At 36.2% G+C, this 20,710-nt stretch overlaps 1 protein-coding gene across 1 annotated transcript in view; it reads left to right on the top strand.

The window, feature by feature from the left end:
• The window catches only part of LOC128640395 (heparan-alpha-glucosaminide N-acetyltransferase-like), a 623,176-nt gene that overhangs the window by 343,129 nt on the left and 259,337 nt on the right, over positions 1-20,710 (top strand). The window contains exons 10-11 of the mRNA XM_053692886.1: positions 508-584; positions 2,522-2,552. Coding sequence (XP_053548861.1) covers positions 508-584; positions 2,522-2,552 — 108 coding nt within the window. The remainder of the gene's footprint in view (positions 1-507; positions 585-2,521; positions 2,553-20,710) is intronic.

Here is a 20,710-nt window from a genome sequence, read left to right as displayed (position 1 = left end):
GACATTAAACACCTTGTAATTACAAGACGTCTGTTGTGTTTCTATAGAATAATATATCAGCCAATTCTTAATGTTTTAAAAACAAATCAACATCCCTTTTACTGCAATTAGTTTTCAACGGCCAAACTCCACACACCATTTGCCATATTTGGAAGAGCCAACTTGGGCTTTAGTCCACAGACAACAAGGCTAGACACTGTTATAAAGTACATAGCTTTGCAGTTGTTATCTAGAAACATATATGTATCAGGATAAGCCTTGATAAGTCAGCAGAGTGCATTTCAAGTTCTGAGAATTAGAAATTGCTCAATTTTCAGAGCCAAATTACATGAAAAGGGGCAAAAGAAATAATAATATATTGCAAAGTTGTTTTGTTATGTATAGCTAAACATTTTATATACAAATCTCAAGGTATTTACTGTCCCATTAATTTGATCATTTGTAGCTAACTGAAAGAATGAGTTGAAATAACAACTTGCAACTAAATTCACTTTTGTTATTATCCAGCTTCGCCCTGACTTTAATGGTATTTGTCAACTATGGAGGGGGTGGATATTGGTTCTTCGAACACGCTCCTTGGAACGGTAAGCAAAATCTCCCATAAAATATCCAGCTTCTGCAGCTAGCAACCTTTTAAGCAAATCAGCAATCTCTGTATTGATCCATAAGAGAAAGGGAATTAATATGTCCCACCCTCTTCTAAGTAGGTAGGGGTATTTAACAATGAACTCTGCCTTAACTTCATAAAAGCCACTTTGACAAATCAGCAGGACTATATTGATCTAGAAATAATCTGGAGATTGCTAAATGTATTTTCTCCTTGCGCTAGAGCATTATTATTTTTTTGATCTGAGATTTATTTGTTTAACCCATAAAATACCAGCTTGGATTTATGATTCAATTAAAAGTATTTCAAGTTTGGAAGATATAGCTTGAAAATAGAAAATTCCATAAGTGAGTGATTTATAAATTAACTCATTAACTACAAGAACTATGCAATATTTCAGCCTTCTATGGCTTCTTAATGGTTATTAAAATGATATTTTATAATCAGTGTACTTTGGCTTACATGCTTTACAGACATTGTTTAACCCTTCTGCAGTCTCAGAATGTTGCATTCATGAAATCATGCACTAATTTTGAACTGTTGCTGATTGTCTGACAAAAAAACCCATTTAAATATTCTAAAATTGAGGTCACAGCTATAGACAATATGTGCTGTAAAAATATAACTCATGAACAGGTCCTGAGCAGGATTAAAAAATCCTGTTATTAACCCCTTAACCTCAAGAAACTCAACCAAAAAAGAGTCCACCACTTTTAACCCCTAACTGCAATGCAAATAAATAAATAATAATTTAGCTGAGAGCAAGCAAACAATTTTTTGATTGTTGATTTATATAAATTTTTAACCAATGACTTGTAATTTAAAATTGAATGCTACTAATTCTGCACGTCCAAGCACAAAGTTATCCGTGGAATTAGTATCTCTCATTTTGTTATCTAGCCATAAAGGGTTAAGAACAGAGGTAAAGCCCTGCTCCCAACACCACAATGCTGGAGAGCCATACAGGAGCACCAGCTGCACAAAGCGTCAATCACCAGCCATGTTTTGCTCAGAAAGTTAAAAGTTATAGTTTGCTCTTGAGCCAAGCCAAGACTGTGCTAGAATATTTAGCTCGACTTGAGACTAAACTGTAAGGGTTAAAAAAATGTTTTACAAAACACATCAAAAACACATTAAAATAAAGAATTACACACACATATATACTTTTTAAACACAATATATAATTTTAATATTGATAAATGTTTTAAAAGAGATAAGGTATATGGTAAGGTGTTTAACTGGAGAGGGCTCCAATGTATAGAGATATGTGTATGTGTGTATACATGTGTATATTTGTGTTTATATGTTTAAATATGTATGTGCACATATACTTACATCTATACACATATAAACACATATATACATGTATACACTTATAGATACATATATAGACACTTTTGAGCCCTTTCCAGTCAAATACCTTGAAACATACAATATATTCATTCTTAATGTGTTTTGAAACACACATAGAAAACAAATGTCATTATTTTAAAATAGATATTTCTATATATATATATATATGTGTATACAATATATATCTACATATATATCTATATGTGTATATAGTCATATAGATATATAAGTATAGATGTTTTAAAAAAAAAAATATATATATATATATATATAAAGAATATTTTCTTCTATGTGATTGGCTCAACAGTAGTTTCCTGCTGTTTATCCTTTGCAGTGATTAAAAATAGAGTTGTATCGTATTAGCACATGCAATTTTTAGGTTATAACGTCCCTTAAAAATTCTAAATTACATATACATTAATGTATCTGAATTTGTTTGTCGCAAAAACATATTAATATTTGCATTAAGAAGGACACAATACTTAATATAACCTGCGTCTTTGTACGTGTAATTTGCTATGATTATTTTCAGAGATGTTTTGTTGACTTTTTTTGTTATAGGTTTAACTGTTGCAGATTTGGTAATGCCTTGGTGAGTAGATTATCTTTCATTAAATTCTGTTATTATTTTTCTAAAAGTTAAAATACAAATGAATATAGTAGCTTTAATAGATTTTTTTTATAAACCCAGCACATTAAATCCTTTTAACGGTTTGCTGATTACATGGACACAGGAAGCAGAACTTTTACATTAACTGTATAACAGAAGAGCAATTAACATGTTACTTTTTCTTTTTTTTTATTAAAAATTACCTTAAAGGGAAATTGCATTAAAAAATGTACTATCTGTCGATGGTACCTACACCCATGCAGACTAGCTAAAATATATCCACAAGCAGACCCCATGTGCTGGAGAGGTTGCGGTCAACAGGGGACTCTAGCCCACATTTGGTGGGGTTGCACGATACTTCAAACATACTGGAAAGAGGTACACAGAGAAACAGAAATAGCCCTAAACCTCAAGATCCCATTCGACCCTTTGGTCCTACTGTTTAATAAACCCCCTAAACTGAAATGTAAATATAAATTAATGTTACTCTATATAATGCTTAGTGGAGCCAAACAACTAATACCTCGTTATTGGAAATCCCCTCAAATACCCACAACACAAAGCTGGAAGCAAAACGTGACCAGAATACTAGGGCTTGAGAAATATCACTATCAAAAGACAGGTAGACTAGATTTCTACCATGCAATGCTCTTATTTTGGGAAGAATATGTTCATCTGGCATAAAGGCCTAGAAATTAAATTACAACATAGTAGTTGGATCCAGACATTCTAAAAAGTTAAAACCCTTTAAAAATAGTTGCAGACCTCGATCTTGGGATTGATATTGATATTTACATTAATGTAATATTACTTAATCAATGATAATTTATAAGGATGTGTACTTTCACTTTCTGTACCTTCATTTGTTTTCTGTTTTCTGGATAACGTGTCAATTTAAACACCCTACACAGTTATAAAGTGTAATCCATGCCAGTTTTACGGCATGAAAGGAAACTGAGAGACAATGTGACGAATATATTACCGTAGGTCGGTACAACTGTAACAACTGACCCACATCAGGTTAGATAAAGCTTTGCACCCTCTAATGGTTTCATGTAAGAAATATGTGATGTGAACTGTAAAAACATTACTTATGTTTTTTCTTTTTTATTTGCTGTTAATTCTATTATTTTTCAATAAAGCATTTTAAAATTAAAAAAAAAAAAAAAAAAATGTACTATCATTCTTACCTTAAAGGGATACTCAAGTAAACATTAAACTTTCATGATTCAGATAGAGCAACAATTTTTAACACATTAACAAAATGTGTGTCTTTTTATATTTACACTTTTTGAGTCACTAGCTCCTACTGAGCATGTGCAAAAATTCACAGAATATATATACGTATATGCAATTGTGATTGGCTGATGCTGTCACATGATACAAGGGGAGTGGAAATAGACAATACTTGAAATTTGTCGGAAAAAATCTACTACTCATTTGAATTTCAGACTAAGTGTTATTGCATTGTTTTTTTATTGTGCATTTGTTGATTATGCAAATCTACTGTATTGACTGGTCCTTTAAAAATGATAAATAGACATCAAACTACTTGACACCACATCAATAGGATGGTTACTATTCACTATGTTATTGTTTTACCTCCTGTGTCTGCAGCTCTCTTCAGTGAAGTTTCCGCATTTTCCTATTGAATGCCGCCATCTTGCATCCTGTGACAGAAGTGGTGAACTCAGTTTAAAAAGTTACATAACATGTACATGTATAAAAAGTACACAATAATAATATAGATCAATGCAGCCGCCAACATTACTTTGTGTCACATGGTGCAAGAACACCTAAGTTCCAATATGGCAGCACCCAGTATGAACATGTGGAGCTTGCAAGTAAGACAACAAAACATTATTTTATTTAGAACAGTTTGGGCAATTTAAAAAAAAAAAAAATCTGAAACCCCCTCTATTCTATTAAACAAAGAAAACGTTGACAACTGCTTCTTTAAAAGTTTTTCATTTTGTACTAAAACTAACAGGAAATATGTGGGTGGAAAGGGACAATTTTTGACAAGACTGAAAAATAGGTTTATTTAGAGAAAGAATGAATTTACAAATGAATATGTTTTAAAATACCCTCTTTTACTTGCAACAAATACAAAATATTTCCAATAAACCCTCTTAGTTTACGAAAACAGTGCATTTAATGTGCTCAAATATGCAATATCAATGAAATTCAATCAAATAAAACAACTAGAAGGTACAGTAACCTGTAAAGTGTAATTCAGTGAGGTCTGTAAAATACACTCTCCTCATATTGTCCGTAGAATTTATATTGATGTCTTTCTTATGACTGTTTCTTTAATGCTATACAAAATGAGTGAGGTATTATGGGAAATAGGAATTCTTTTTTATAGGACTGGCAGTCAGCCCAGAGTCGTATGATATATCACTTATGTTAATTCTTATGCAAACATTTTATTTACTGTCTTAATTATACAGCCAATAGGAAAAAGCGAAGAATAGATAGAAGACAGTCTACAATTGAATCTACAATTTAAAGTGAAATGCACTAATGTGCCAGATAATTTTATAATTATATTATTGCTTACATATAACTATGTGTTTAACTCTGTGCTAAGGGGTTAACACTTCACATTAGCTCCAGATCAGCAATGCACTTCTGCTCCAGAGCTGAACATGACAAATGATTAGCAGCTACATATATGCTCATATGCACAATACACATATTTTGTTGTTTGCTCTTATCATATGGACCTGTAGTGCATTAATGCTCTGAAACTGACTTTAACTATGTGTTTAACAAATTGCTCCAACACATTTGAACTCTTTCTTATTGGACTTGTGTGTCCATTTAAAGGGAAAGTCTAAACAAAATTACATTTTCATGATTCAGATAGGGCAAGCAATTTTAAACAACTTTCCATTTACTTTTATCATCAAATCTGCTTTGTTCTCTTGCTATTCTTTGTTGAAAGCTAAACCTATGTAGGCTCATATGCTAATTTCTATGCCCTTGAAGTCTGCCTCTTATCTCAGTGCATTTTGACAGTTTTTCACAGCTAGACAGCGCTAGTTCATGTATGCCTTATAGATAACATTGTGCTCATTATTTATGAGTCAGCACTGATTGGCTAAAGTGCAAAACTGTCAAAAGAACAGAAATAAGAGGGCAATCTGTAGAGGCTTAGATACAACGTAATCACAGAGATAAAAATATGTATTAATATAATCGTATTGGTTAAACAAAACTGGGAATTGGGTAATAAAGGGATTATTTGTCTTTTTAAAGGAACATTGCCATTTATTTGTATTTAAACTAGTATTTCAGTCAAAAGGGAAATGTATATCAGTGCATTTCAAGTTTGAGTAAAAGCATTTTTGTATTATATTTGTATTAGCAAAATGCCTCAAATGCTATCACTGTTTTCAATAAGAAGTTACTATGCATGTGCAAGTGAAGCATATCTAAATATGCTTCATGCACCAGCATTTTAAACAGTGTGTCTGCCTAAAGATCTAGTGATGCCTTGCACTGTGTCGTTAATGACTCAGTATACATGATACAAGTCACTGCCAGCTTTCTGCACAGGCTCAATGTTTAAACTGCTGGGGTATTAAACATATTTAAATATGATTCGTATGCACATGCACAGTAAAAGCCCTCAATAAAAACATTGATAGTTAAATTGCAAAATGCTTCTATTTACAAGTGAAATGCCCTTTTAATCTACAAATAGCTGTATTTTATATTTGGACTTCCAGAAATTATCCTCTTTCTAGAGTGTACTTGAAAAAAATAATACATTTTAGTCTTTATGAGAATATTCATTTGATAACATCTTAATGATAAAAGCTGCTACCATAAAAAAATAGAATATGCAATAGAGAATGAAAGTTACCTTGTATATAGACTGAAAAAAATAAACAGCGCCACTTTGTAGAAACAACATTTAAATGAATATATTTCTTATTCTGGTGTAATATAAAAAAACTATCCCTATTTTTTTGTTAGTGGGATTTCATTTAAGATGGTATTCAGAGTTCCCAATTAGCATGGGATTTCTTTTAAGAGGGAATACAGAATTCTCACCCTCTCTCTCACAAGTTTACCTACCCATTATGTGTCATTTTACCAGGTTTCCTTCACTTCTACGTTCTGTTTGATGTGACTTGCTGAACGTGCATAATCGTTGTTTTCTTTTCCTCCACATGATTTGTAAATTCGGTGTCCCTTTTGGTGCATGTTTGGTGCATGTTTTGCTTGGGCCATTGGGCCGATTTAGGATGTGGAATGAGATTGTCTGATGCACATTTGTTTAGATTCCTGTAAACAGCCACTTGTTATCTCATTCCTGCTTCACTTTTGGACTATTCTCTTACCTAGTGATTCTGCTCCATTTGTTTAAGTTTGTACTCTGACCTTTTTTGCCCTTGGCTTCACTATACTTTGGCTCCAAGATTTAGCTTTCGATTGCTCTTCTTACTGTGACAAAATAATGGGTGTTACAAGTATGTGAGTGACCTGGGGGGTTGCAAAGGGGGGCAGGTACCCAAATTAGCTTATATTTTGAATATTACCCTGGTAAAATACTAAATTTACCTGGTTCCTGTAGCCTAATACTACACAAGGATGCTAACTGCATAGAGGACAATGCCTTGAACTAGATAAACAAAGTAATCCGTAAGTATAGGCTTAGTGGCAAATCAAGCATGTGTCCTGTTAGATGTCGGAATACTGCTGTGGGTATACTTCTTAAACTGAGAAATATTGTAGTGATATGTCAGGCTTAGGTAGAACAGACTGTATACAAGGTTATGAATAAAGAATGTATACTTCATTTCTTAATCTACAATTACTTACAATATTCATGTCATTCATATAAAGTAATGACCTATATACTGCATGTCTCTCTAGAATTCTTGGATACTATCGTGGACTGGGATGCTGGGATTTGAGTAAGGGAGACCTGTGGTGAGAATCAGTGGAACTTGGGGCCAGTGTAAGGTTGAACAGAGGTTGAGCTTTGTTTTGAGCTGCTGGTTTTGAAATGGACATGGTGATATAGGCATAGTTAGGTGGTCCCCATTTTTACTTTGTGAAGTCAGGACATTTAAAGGAAATTAACTACAGTGAGGGGGGCATCTGAGCAGAGCTTCCAAACCAGGGGCAGTTCTAGAAATTAAAATTTGTGAGGGCTGTGGGCAAAGTGTTAGGATCCTGGGATTAATCAGGGGATGGAGTAAGAAATGTGGGTGATACTTGGGTGGATCTGAGCAGAGATGGTTATCCAGGACATGGTTAAGCTGTCTGGTGATGGGGTTGAGTGAGAAGCTATAGCAGCCACACAATGGGGTGCAGTCTTGGACATTGCAACCCTGTGACCCCCTTAGAACCATAACTATCTTACAAATTGCAAGAGTTTGTTTCCTCTGTGAATGGATATAAACCTGCATTCAATGCTGTTCCTGCTTATGTAGTTTGTTTTACTGATTACATCATTAACCTCTCTATATTGAATACATATAATATACATATAAATGGATACTAAACACTTCTTGTTTTTGTTTAAAAATTGTGCTTTTTCCAACACTCCCTAGAGAAGCCAAAAAAAAAAAACAACAACTCTGTAACCTAAGTTTTCAAAATGCTGCAAATTGCCAAAATCAGCTATTTGTTTTGCAGCACTTTCAAGCTGCTATATATTTTGTTTTATGGCCACTCTATGGAGTGTGGAATAAACACAATTTTACACTAATATATATATATATATATATATATATATATATATTAAATGGTGTTTTAAATAAAAAATGACCCATTATATGTCTGCTCCTTTGGATCTGTTAAAAATTGGATAGGGTTTAATGAAAAAAAAGAGAACATAGAATCAAAAAGGAGATACGAATCAATCAAAAGTTTAAGATGATAAATTCCACACACAGGAAATACAGTACAGTATATGGTGGCAGCAGATACCCTAATGCCACATCAATAGCAACCAGTGTCTTTTATATAAGTCTAGAACTCGTGACTTGCACTCTTCTGCTGTCGCCAATAGCTGAATGTACAGACTTTCCACAGGTCAGTACTTTTGGGATCCTCCTCCCGAGTGTCCCACCTAGATCTGGAGGCAGAATCAGTGCTTCAGTAGGTAATTTTCAAGTTGTGGTGAGTTTTTCCCCCCCAGGATATAGACAGATAGAGATTTTATGGAATAAAGACCAATATCTGTGACTTGGACTGCATTAGCCTGAAAGTAAGTATCAGGGAAACACTGCTTATTCTGAAAGCCATCATACTCCTAAGGGTTTGTCAATCTCAATAACAGTTTAGCCCATTAGGAGTTGGACAAACTTATTAGCATCACTTAAATTTAAATAAACAAATGGGATTATAGTGCTAAGGACCTGCTGTGAATATCCACTGTATGTATCTGTGCCTACACTCAGTGTATGGACATTACCAAACCCCTGGAGAGTCAGGAATTCAGTTCCCAAATGGAGATGGGAAGCCTGCCAGCCGGTAGGAGCTAAATATCAGAAGAATGCCAAAAATGCAGAGCTTTCATCTTATACTTTAATGACCACTAGCAAATATGACACAAAAGATGAGCCCTCTCTGTATGATTGTGGTTTATGCAATAAACAGCACTAAGTCAATAATGTGATTGCTTTTGATTGAATAGGTCAGTAGGAAAATTATTACCCACTTTACAAGCCATTAACATTCAGGCAGACATTACTGCCAGTTTAGAAAGTTGCTTACTTCAATATAATTTAGTGCAACTTAACCCCTTTTGTTCCGGTTTAACAAACAGTTCAAGCAATAACAGTGAGTCTGTATGTGCTATATAGTGATGAAGCAATAACAGTGAGTCTGTATGTGCTATATAGTGATCAAGCAATAACAGTGAGTCTGTATGTGCTATATAGTGATCAAGCAATAACACTGAGTCTGTATGTGCTGTATTGTGATCAAGCAATAACACTGAGTCTGTATGTGCTGTATAGTGATCAAGCAATAACACTGAGTCTGTATGTGCTGTATAGTGATCAAGCAATAACACTGAGTCTGTATGTGCTGTATAGTGATCAAGCAATAACACTGAGTCTGTATGTGCTGTATTGTGATCAAGCAATAACACTGAGTCTGTATGTGCTGTATAGTGATCAAGCAATAACACTGAGTCTGTATGTGCTGTATAGTGATCAAGCAATAACAATGAGTCTGTATGTGCTATATAGTGATCAAGCAATAACACTGAGTCTGTATGTGCTGTATTGTGATCAAGCAATAACACTGAGTCTGTATGTGCTATATAGTGATCAAGCAATAACACTGAATCTGTATGTGCTGTATTGTGATCAAGCAATAACACTGAGTCTGTATGTGCTGTATAGTGATCAAGCAATCACTCTGAGTCTGTATGTGCTGTATAGTGATCAAGCAATAACACTGAGTCTGTACGTGCTGTATAGTGATCAAGCAATAAAACTGAGTCTGTATGTGCTGTATAGTGATCAAGCAATAACACTGAGTCTGTATGTGCTGTATAGTGATCAAGCAATCACTCTGAGTCTGTATGTGCTGTATAGTGATCAAGCAATAACTCTGAGTCTGTATGTGCTGTATAGTGATCAAGCAATAACTCTGAGTCTGTATGTGCTGTATAGTGATCAAGCAATAACACTGAGTCTGTATGTGCTGTATTGTGATCAAGCAATAACACTGAGTCTGTATGTGCTGTATTGTGATAAAGCAATAACACTGAGTCTGTATGTGCTATATAGTGATCAAGCAATAACACTGAGTCTGTATGTGCTGTATAGTGATCAAGCAATAACACTGAGTCTGTATGTGCTGTATAGTGATCAAGCAATAACACTGAGTCTGTATGTGCTATATAGTGATTAAGCAATAACACTGAGTCTGTATGTGCTGTATTGTGATCAAGCAATAACACTGAGTCTGTATGTGCTGTATAGTGATCAAGCAATAACACTGAGTCTGTATGTGCTGTATTGTGATCAAGCAATAACACTGAGTCTGTATGTGCTGTATTGTGATCAAGCAATAACACTGAGTCTGTATGTGCTGTATAGTGATCAAGCAATAACACTGAGTCTGTATGTGCTGTATTGTGATCAAGCAATAACACTGAGTCTGTATGTGCTGTATTGTGATCAAGCAATAACACTGAGTCTGTATGTGCTGTATAGTGATCAAGCAATAACACTGAGTCTGTATGTGCTGTATAGTGATCAAGCAATAACACTGAGTCTGTATGTGCTGTATAGTGATCAAGCAATAACACTGAGTCTGTATGTGCTGTATAGTGATCAAGCAATAACACTGAGTCTGTATGTGCTATATAGTGATCAAGCAATAACACAGAGTCTGTATGTGCTGTATTGTGATCAAGCAATAACACTGAGTCTGTATGTGCTGTATAGTGATCAAGCAATAACACTGAGTCTGTATGTGCTATATAGTGATCAAGCAATAACACTGAGTCTGTATGTGCTGTATAGTGATCAAGCAATAACACTGAGTCTGTATGTGCTGTATTGTGATCAAGCAATAACTCTGAGTCTGTATGTGCTGTATAGTGATCAAGCAATAACACTGAGTCTGTATGTGCTGTATAGTGATCAAGCAATAACACTGAGTCTGTATGTGCTGTATAGTGATCAAGCAATAACACTGAGTCTGTATGTGCTGTATAGTGATCAAGCAATAACACTCAGTCTGTATGTGCTGTATAGTGATCAAGCAATAACTCTGAGTCTGTATGTGCTGTATAGTGATCAAGCAATAACACTGAGTCTGTACGTGCTGTATAGTGATCAAGCAATAAAACTGAGTCTGTATGTGCTGTATAGTGATCAAGCAATAACACTGAGTCTGTATGTGCTGTATAGTGATCAAGCAATCACTCTGAGTCTGTATGTGCTGTATAGTGATCAAGCAATAACTCTGAGTCTGTATGTGCTGTATAGTGATCAAGCAATAACTCTGAGTCTGTATGTGCTGTATAGTGATCAAGCAATAACACTGAGTCTGTATGTGCTGTATTGTGATCAAGCAATAACACTGAGTCTGTATGTGCTGTATTGTGATAAAGCAATAACACTGAGTCTGTATGTGCTATATAGTGATCAAGCAATAACACTGAGTCTGTATGTGCTGTATAGTGATCAAGCAATAACACTGAGTCTGTATGTGCTGTATAGTGATCAAGCAATAACACTGAGTCTGTATGTGCTATATAGTGATTAAGCAATAACACTGAGTCTGTATGTGCTGTATTGTGATCAAGCAATAACACTGAGTCTGTATGTGCTGTATAGTGATCAAGCAATAACACTGAGTCTGTATGTGCTGTATTGTGATCAAGCAATAACACTGAGTCTGTATGTGCTGTATTGTGATCAAGCAATAACACTGAGTCTGTATGTGCTGTATAGTGATCAAGCAATAACACTGAGTCTGTATGTGCTGTATAGTGATCAAGCAATAACTCTGAGTCTGTATGTGCTGTATAGTGATCAAGCAATAACACTGAGTCTGTATGTGCTGTATAGTGATCAAGCAATAACACTGAGTCTGTATGTGCTGTATTGTAATCAAGCAATAACACTGAGTCTGTATGTGCTGTATAGTGATCAAGCAATAACACTGAGTCTGTATGTGCTGTACAGTGATCAAGCAATAACACTGAGTCTGTATGTGCTGTATAGTGATCAAGCAATAACACTGAGTCTGTATGTGCTGTATAGTGATCAAGCAATAACACTGAGTCTGTATGTGCTGTATAGTGATCAAGCAATAACACTGAGTCTGTATGTGCTGTATTGTGATCAAGCAATAACACTGAGTCTGTATGTGCTGTATAGTGATCAAGCAATAACACTGAGTCTGTATGTGCTGTATAGTGATCAAGCAATAACACTGAGTCTGTATGTGCTGTATAGTGATCAAGCAATAACACTGAGTCTGTATGTGCTGTATAGTGATCAAGCAATAACTCTGAGTCTGTATGTGCTGTATAGTGATCAAGCAATAACACTGAGTCTGTATGTGCTGTATAGTGATCAAGCAATAACACTGAGTCTGTATGTGCTGTATAGTGATCAAGCAATAACACTGAGTCTGTATGTGCTGTATAGTGATCAAGCAATAACACTGAGTCTGTATGTGCTGTATAGTGATCAAGCAATAACACTGAGTCTGTATGTGCTGTATAGTGATCAAGCAATAACACTGAGTCTGTATGTGCTGTATAGTGATCAAGCAATAACACTCAGTCTGTATGTGCTGTATAGTGATCAAGCAATAACTCTGAGTCTGTATGTGCTGTATAGTGATCAAGCAATAACACTGAGTCTGTACGTGCTGTATAGTGATCAAGCAATAAAACTGAGTCTGTATGTGCTGTATAGTGATCAAGCAATAACACTGAGTCTGTATGTGCTGTATAGTGATCAAGCAATCACTCTGAGTCTGTATGTGCTGTATAGTGATCAAGCAATAACTCTGAGTCTGTATGTGCTGTATAGTGATCAAGCAATAACTCTGAGTCTGTATGTGCTGTATAGTGATCAAGCAATAACACTGAGTCTGTATGTGCTGTATAGTGATCAAGCAATAACACTGAGTCTGTATGTGCTGTATTGTGATCAAGCAATAACACTGAGTCTGTATGTGCTGTATAGTGATCAAGCAATAACACTGAGTCTGTATGTGCTGTATAGTGATCAAGCAATAACACTGAGTCTGTATGTGCTGTATAGTGATCAAGCAATAACACTGAGTCTGTATGTGCTGTATAGTGATCAAGCAATAACTCTGAGTCTGTATGTGCTGTATAGTGATCAAGCAATAACACTGAGTCTGTATGTGCTGTATAGTGATCAAGCAATAACACTGAGTCTGTATGTGCTGTATAGTGATCAAGCAATAACACTGAGTCTGTATGTGCTGTATAGTGATCAAGCAATAACACTGAGTCTGTATGTGCTGTATAGTGATCAAGCAATAACACTGAGTCTGTATGTGCTGTATTGTGATCAAGCAATAACACTGAGTCTGTATGTGCTGTATAGTGATCAAGCAATAACACTGAGTCTGTATGTGCTGTATAGTGATCAAGCAATAACACTGAGTCTGTATGTGCTGTATAGTGATCAAGCAATAACACTGAGTCTGTATGTGCTGTATAGTGATCAAGCAATAACTCTGAGTCTGTATGTGCTGTATAGTGATCAAGCAATAACACTGAGTCTGTATGTGCTGTATAGTGATCAAGCAATAACACTGAGTCTGTATGTGCTGTATAGTGATCAAGCAATAACACTGAGTCTGTATGTGCTGTATAGTGATCAAGCAATAACACTGAGTCTGTATGTGCTGTATAGTGATCAAGCAATAACACTGAGTCTGTATGTGCTGTATAGTGATCAAGCAATAACACTGAGTCTGTATGTGCTGTATAGTGATCAAGCAATAACACTCAGTCTGTATGTGCTGTATAGTGATCAAGCAATAACACTGAGTCTGTATGTGCTGTATAGTGATCAAGCAATAACACTGAGTCTGTACGTGCTGTATAGTGATCAAGCAATAAAACTGAGTCTGTATGTGCTGTATAGTGATCAAGCAATAACACTGAGTCTGTATGTGCTGTATAGTGATCAAGCAATCACTCTGAGTCTGTATGTGCTGTATAGTGATCAAGCAATAACTCTGAGTCTGTATGTGCTGTATAGTGATCAAGCAATAACTCTGAGTCTGTATGTGCTGTATAGTGATCAAGCAATAACACTGAGTCTGTATGTGCTGTATAGTGATCAAGCAATAACACTGAGTCTGTATGTGCTGTATTGTGATCAAGCAATAACACTGAGTCTGTATGTGCTGTATAGTGATCAAGCAATAACACTGAGTCTGTATGTGCTGTATAGTGATCAAGCAATAACACTGAGTCTGTATGTGCTGTATAGTGATCAAGCAATAACACTGAGTCTGTATGTGCTGTATAGTGATCAAGCAATAACTCTGAGTCTGTATGTGCTGTATAGTGATCAAGCAATAACACTGAGTCTGTATGTGCTGTATAGTGATCAAGCAATAACACTGAGTCTGTATGTGCTGTATAGTGATCAAGCAATAACACTGAGTCTGTATGTGCTGTATAGTGATCAAGCAATAACACTGAGTCTGTATGTGCTGTATAGTGATCAAGCAATAACACTGAGTCTGTATGTGCTGTATAGTGATCAAGCAATAACACTGAGTCTGTATGTGCTGTATAGTGATCAAGCAATAACACTCAGTCTGTATGTGCTGTATAGTGATCAAGCAATAACTCTGAGTCTGTATGTGCTGTATAGTGATCAAGCAATAACACTGAGTCTGTACGTGCTGTATAGTGATCAAGCAATAAAACTGAGTCTGTATGTGCTGTATAGTGATCAAGCAATAACACTGAGTCTGTATGTGCTGTATAGTGATCAAGCAATCACTCTGAGTCTGTATGTGCTGTATAGTGATCAAGCAATAACTCTGAGTCTGTATGTGCTGTATAGTGATCAAGCAATAACTCTGAGTCTGTATGTGCTGTATAGTGATCAAGCAATAACACTGAGTCTGTATGTGCTGTATTGTGATCAAGCAATAACACTGAGTCTGTATGTGCTGTATTGTGATAAAGCAATAACACTGAGTCTGTATGTGCTATATAGTGATCAAGCAATAACACTGAGTCTGTATGTGCTGTATAGTGATCAAGCAATAACACTGAGTCTGTATGTGCTGTATAGTGATCAAGCAATAACACTGAGTCTGTATGTGCTATATAGTGATTAAGCAATAACACTGAGTCTGTATGTGCTGTATTGTGATCAAGCAATAACACTGAGTCTGTATGTGCTGTATAGTGATCAAGCAATAACACTGAGTCTGTATGTGCTGTATTGTGATCAAGCAATAACACTGAGTCTGTATGTGCTGTATTGTGATCAAGCAATAACACTGAGTCTGTATGTGCTGTATAGTGATCAAGCAATAACACTGAGTCTGTATGTGCTGTATAGTGATCAAGCAATAACTCTGAGTCTGTATGTGCTGTATAGTGATCAAGCAATAACACTGAGTCTGTATGTGCTGTATAGTGATCAAGCAATAACACTGAGTCTGTATGTGCTGTATAGTGATCAAGCAATAACACTGAGTCTGTATGTGCTGTATAGTGATCAAGCAATAACACTGAGTCTGTATGTGCTGTATAGTGATCAAGCAATAACACTGAGTCTGTATGTGCTGTATAGTGATCAAGCAATAACACTGAGTCTGTATGTGCTGTATAGTGATCAAGCAATAACACTGAGTCTGTATGTGCTGTATAGTGATCAAGCAATAACACTGAGTCTGTATGTGCTGTATAGTGATCAAGCAATAACACTGAGTCTGTATGTGCTGTATAGTGATCAAGCAATAACACTGAGTCTGTATGTGCTGTATAGTGATCAAGCAATAACACTGAGTCTGTATGTGCTGTATAGTGATCAAGCAATAACACTGAGTCTGTATGTGCTGTATAGTGATCAAGCAATAACACTGAGTCTGTATGTGCTGTATAGTGATCAAGCAATAACACTGAGTCTGTATGTGCTGTATAGTGATCAAGCAATAAAACTGAGTCTGTATGTGCTGTATAGTGATCAAGCAATAACACTGAGTCTGTATGTGCTGTATAGTGATCAAGCAATAACACTGAGTCTGCATGTGCTGTATAGTGATCAAGCAATAACACTGAGTCTGTATGTGCTGTATAGTGATCAAGCAATAACACTGAGTCTGTATGTGCTGTATAGTGATCAAGCAATAACACTGAGTCTGTATGTGCTGTATAGTGATCAAGCAATAACACTGAGTCTGTATGTGCTGTATAGTGATCAAGCAATAACACTGAGTCTGTATGTGCTGTATAGTGATCAAGCAATAACACTCAGTCTGTATGTGCTGTATAGTGATCAAGCAATAACTCTGAGTCTGTATGTGCTGTATAGTGATCAAGCAATAACACTGAGTCTGTACGTGCTGTATAGTGATCAAGCAATAACACTGAGTCTGTATGTGCTGTATAGTGATCAAGCAATAACTCTGAGTCTGTATGTGCTGTATAGTGATCAAGCAATAACTCTGAGTCTGTATGTGCTGTATAGTGATCAAGCAATAACTCTGAGTCTGTATGTGCTGTATAGTGATCAAGCAATAACTCTGAGTCTGTATGTGCTGTATAGTGATCAAGCAATAACACTGAGTCTGTATGTGCTATATAGTGATCAAGCAATAACACTGAGTCTGTATGTGCTGTATTGTGATCAAGCAATAAAACTGAGTCTGTATGTGCTGTATTGTGATCAAGCAATAACACTGAGTCTGTATGTGCTATATAGTGATCAAGCAATAACACTGAGTCTGTATGTGCTGTATAGTGATCAAGCAATAACACTGAGTCTGTATGTGCTGTATAGTGATCAAGCAATAACACTGAGTCTGTATGTGCTATATAGTGATTAAGCAATAACACTGAGTCTGTATGTGCTGTATTGTGATCAAGCAATAACACTGAGTCTGTATGTGCTGTATAGTGATCAAGCAATAACACTGAGTCTGTATGTGCTGTATTGTGATCAAGCAATAACACTGAGTCTGTATGTGCTGTATTGTGATCAAGCAATAACACTGAGTCTGTATGTGCTGTATAGTGATCAAGCAATAACACTGAGTCTGTATGTGCTGTATAGTGATCAAGCAATAACTCTGAGTCTGTATGTGCTGTATAGTGATCAAGCAATAACACTGAGTCTGTATGTGCTGTATAGTGATCAAGCAATAACACTGAGTCTGTATGTGCTGTATAGTGATCAAGCAATAACACTGAGTCTGTATGTGCTGTATAGTGATCAAGCAATAACACTGAGTCTGTATGTGCTGTATAGTGATCAAGCAATAACACTGAGTCTGTATGTGCTGTATAGTGATCAAGCAATAACACTGAGTCTGTATGTGCTGTATAGTGATCAAGCAATAACTCTGAGTCTGTATGTGCTGTATAGTGATCAAGCAATAACACTGAGTCTGTATGTGCTGTATAGTGATCAAGCAATAACACTGAGTCTGTATGTGCTGTATAGTGATCAAGCAATAACACTGAGTCTGTATGTGCTGTATAGTGATCAAGCAATAACACTGAGTCTGTATGTGCTGTATAGTGATCAAGCAATAACACTGAGTCTGTATGTGCTGTATAGTGATCAAGCAATAACACTGAGTCTGTATGTGCTGTATAGTGATCAAGCAATAACACTGAGTCTGTATGTGCTGTATAGTGATCAAGCAATAACACTGAGTCTGTATGTGCTGTATAGTGATCAAGCAATAACACTGAGTCTGTATGTGCTGTATAGTGATCAAGCAATAACACTGAGTCTGTATGTGCTGTATAGTGATCAAGCAATAACACTGAGTCTGTATGTGCTGTATAGTGATCAAGCAATAACTCTGAGTCTGTATGTGCTGTATAGTGATCAAGCAATAACACTGAGTCTGTATGTGCTGTATAGTGATCAAGCAATAACACTGAGTCTGTATGTGCTGTATAGTGATCAAGCAATAACACTGAGTCTGTATGTGCTGTATAGTGATCAAGCAATAACTCTGAGTCTGTATGTGCTGTATAGTGATCAAGCAATAACTCTGAGTCTGTATGTGCTGTATAGTGATCAAGCAATAACACTGAGTCTGTATGTGCTGTATAGTGATCAAGCAATAACACTGAGTCTGTATGTGCTGTATAGTGATCAAGCAATAACACTGAGTCTGTATGTGCTGTATAGTGATCAAGCAATAACACTGAGTCTGTATGTGCTGTATAGTGATCAAGCAATAACACTGAGTCTGTATGTGCTGTATAGTGATCAAGCAATAACACTGAGTCTGTATGTGCTGTATAGTGATCAAGCAATAACAGTGAGTCTTTATGAGCTGCATAGTGATCAAGCAATAACTCTGAGTCTTTATGAGCTGTATAGTGATCAAGCAATAACACTGAGTCTGTATGTGCTGTATAGTGATCAAGCAATAACACTGAGTCTGTATGTGCTGGATAGTGATCAAGCAATAACACTGAGTCTGTATGTGCTGTATTGTGATCAAGCAATAACACTGAGTCTGTATGTGCTGTATAGTGATCAAGCAATAACACTGAGTCTGTATGTGCTGTACAGTGATCAAGCAATAACACTGAGTCTGTATGTGCTGTATAGTGATCAAGCAATAACACTGAGTCTGTATGTGCTGTATAGTGATCAAGCAATAACACTGAGTCTGTATGTGCTGTATAGTGATCAAGCAATAACACTGAGTCTGTATGTGCTGTATAGTGATCAAGCAATAACACTGAGTCTGTATGTGCTGTATAGTGATCAAGCAATACACTGAGTCTGTTATGTGCTGTATAGTGATCAAGCAATACAACTGAGTCTGTATGTGCTGTATAGTGATCAAGCAATAACACTGAGTCTGTATGTGCTGTATAGTGATCAAGCAATAACACTGAGTCTGTATGTGCTGTATAGTGATCAAGCAATAACACTGAGTCTGTATGTGCTGTATAGTGATCAAGCAATAACACTGAGTCTGTATGTGCTGTATAGGTGATCAAGCAATAACACTGAGTCTGTATGTGCTGTATAGTGATCAAGCAATAACACTGAGTCTGTATGTGCTGTATAGTGATCAAGCAATAACACTGAGTCTGTATGTGCTGTATAGTGATCAAGCAATAACACTGAGTCTGTATGTGCTGTATAGTGATCAAGCAATAACACTGAGTCTGTATGTGCTGTATAGTGATCAAGCAATAACACTGAGGTCTGTATGTGCTGTATATTGATTAAGCAATAACACTGAGTCTGTATGTGCTGTATAGTGATCAAGCAATAACACTGAGTCTGTATGTGCTGTATAGTGATCATGCAATAACACTGAGTCTGTATGTGCTGTATAGTGATCAAGCAATAACACTGAGTCTGTATGTGCTGTATAGTGATCAAGCAATAACACTGAGTCTGTATGTGCTGTATAGTGATCAAGCAATAACACTGAGTCTGTATGTGCTATATAGTGATCAAGCAATAACACTCAGTCTGTATGTGCTGTATAGTGATCAAGCAATAACACTGAGTCTGTATGTGATATATAGTGATCAAGCAATAACACTGAGTCTGTATGTGCTGTATAGTGATCAAGCAATAACACTCAGTCTGTATGTGCTGTATAGTGATCAAGCAATAACACTGAGTCTGTATGTGCTGTATAGTGATCAAGCAATAACTCTGAGTCTGTATGTGCTGTATAGTGATCAAGCAATAACTCTGAGTCTGTATGTGCTGTATAGTGATCAAGCAATAACACTGAGTCCGTACATGCTGTATAGTGATCAAGCAATAAAACTGAGTCTGTATGTGCTGTATAGTGATCAAGCAATAACACTGAGTCTGTATGTGCTGTATAGTGATCAAGCAATAACTCTGAGTCTGTATGTGCTGTATAGTGATCAAGCAATAACTCTGAGTCTGTATGTGCTGTATAGTGATCAAGCAATAACTCTGAGTCTGTATGTGCTGTATAGTGATCAAGCAATAACACTGAGTCTGTATGTGCTGTATAGTGATCAAGCAATAACTCTGAGTCTGTATGTGCTGTATAGTGATCAAGCAATAACTCTGAGTCTGTATGTGCTGTATAGTGATCAAGCAATAACTCTGAGTCTGTATGTGCTGTATAGTGATCAAGCAATAACTCTGAGTCTGTATGTGCTGTATAGTGATCAAGCAATAACACTGAGTCTGTACGTGCTGTATAGTGATCAAGCAATAACACTGAGTCTGTATGTGCTGTATAGTGATCAAGCAATAACACTGAGTCTGTATGTGCTGTATAGTGATCAAGCAATAACACTGAGTCTGTATGTGCTGTATAGTGATCAAGCAATAACACTGAGGCTGTATGTGCTATATAGTGATCAAGCAATAACACTGAGTCTGTATGTGCTGTATAGTGATCAAGCAATAACACTGAGTCTGTATGTGCTGTAT

This window comes from Bombina bombina, chromosome 9, assembly GCF_027579735.1.
Source record: "Bombina bombina isolate aBomBom1 chromosome 9, aBomBom1.pri, whole genome shotgun sequence".
Taxonomy (NCBI): Eukaryota; Metazoa; Chordata; class Amphibia; order Anura; family Bombinatoridae; genus Bombina; species Bombina bombina.
This window is presented reverse-complemented; position numbering and strand designations above follow the sequence as displayed.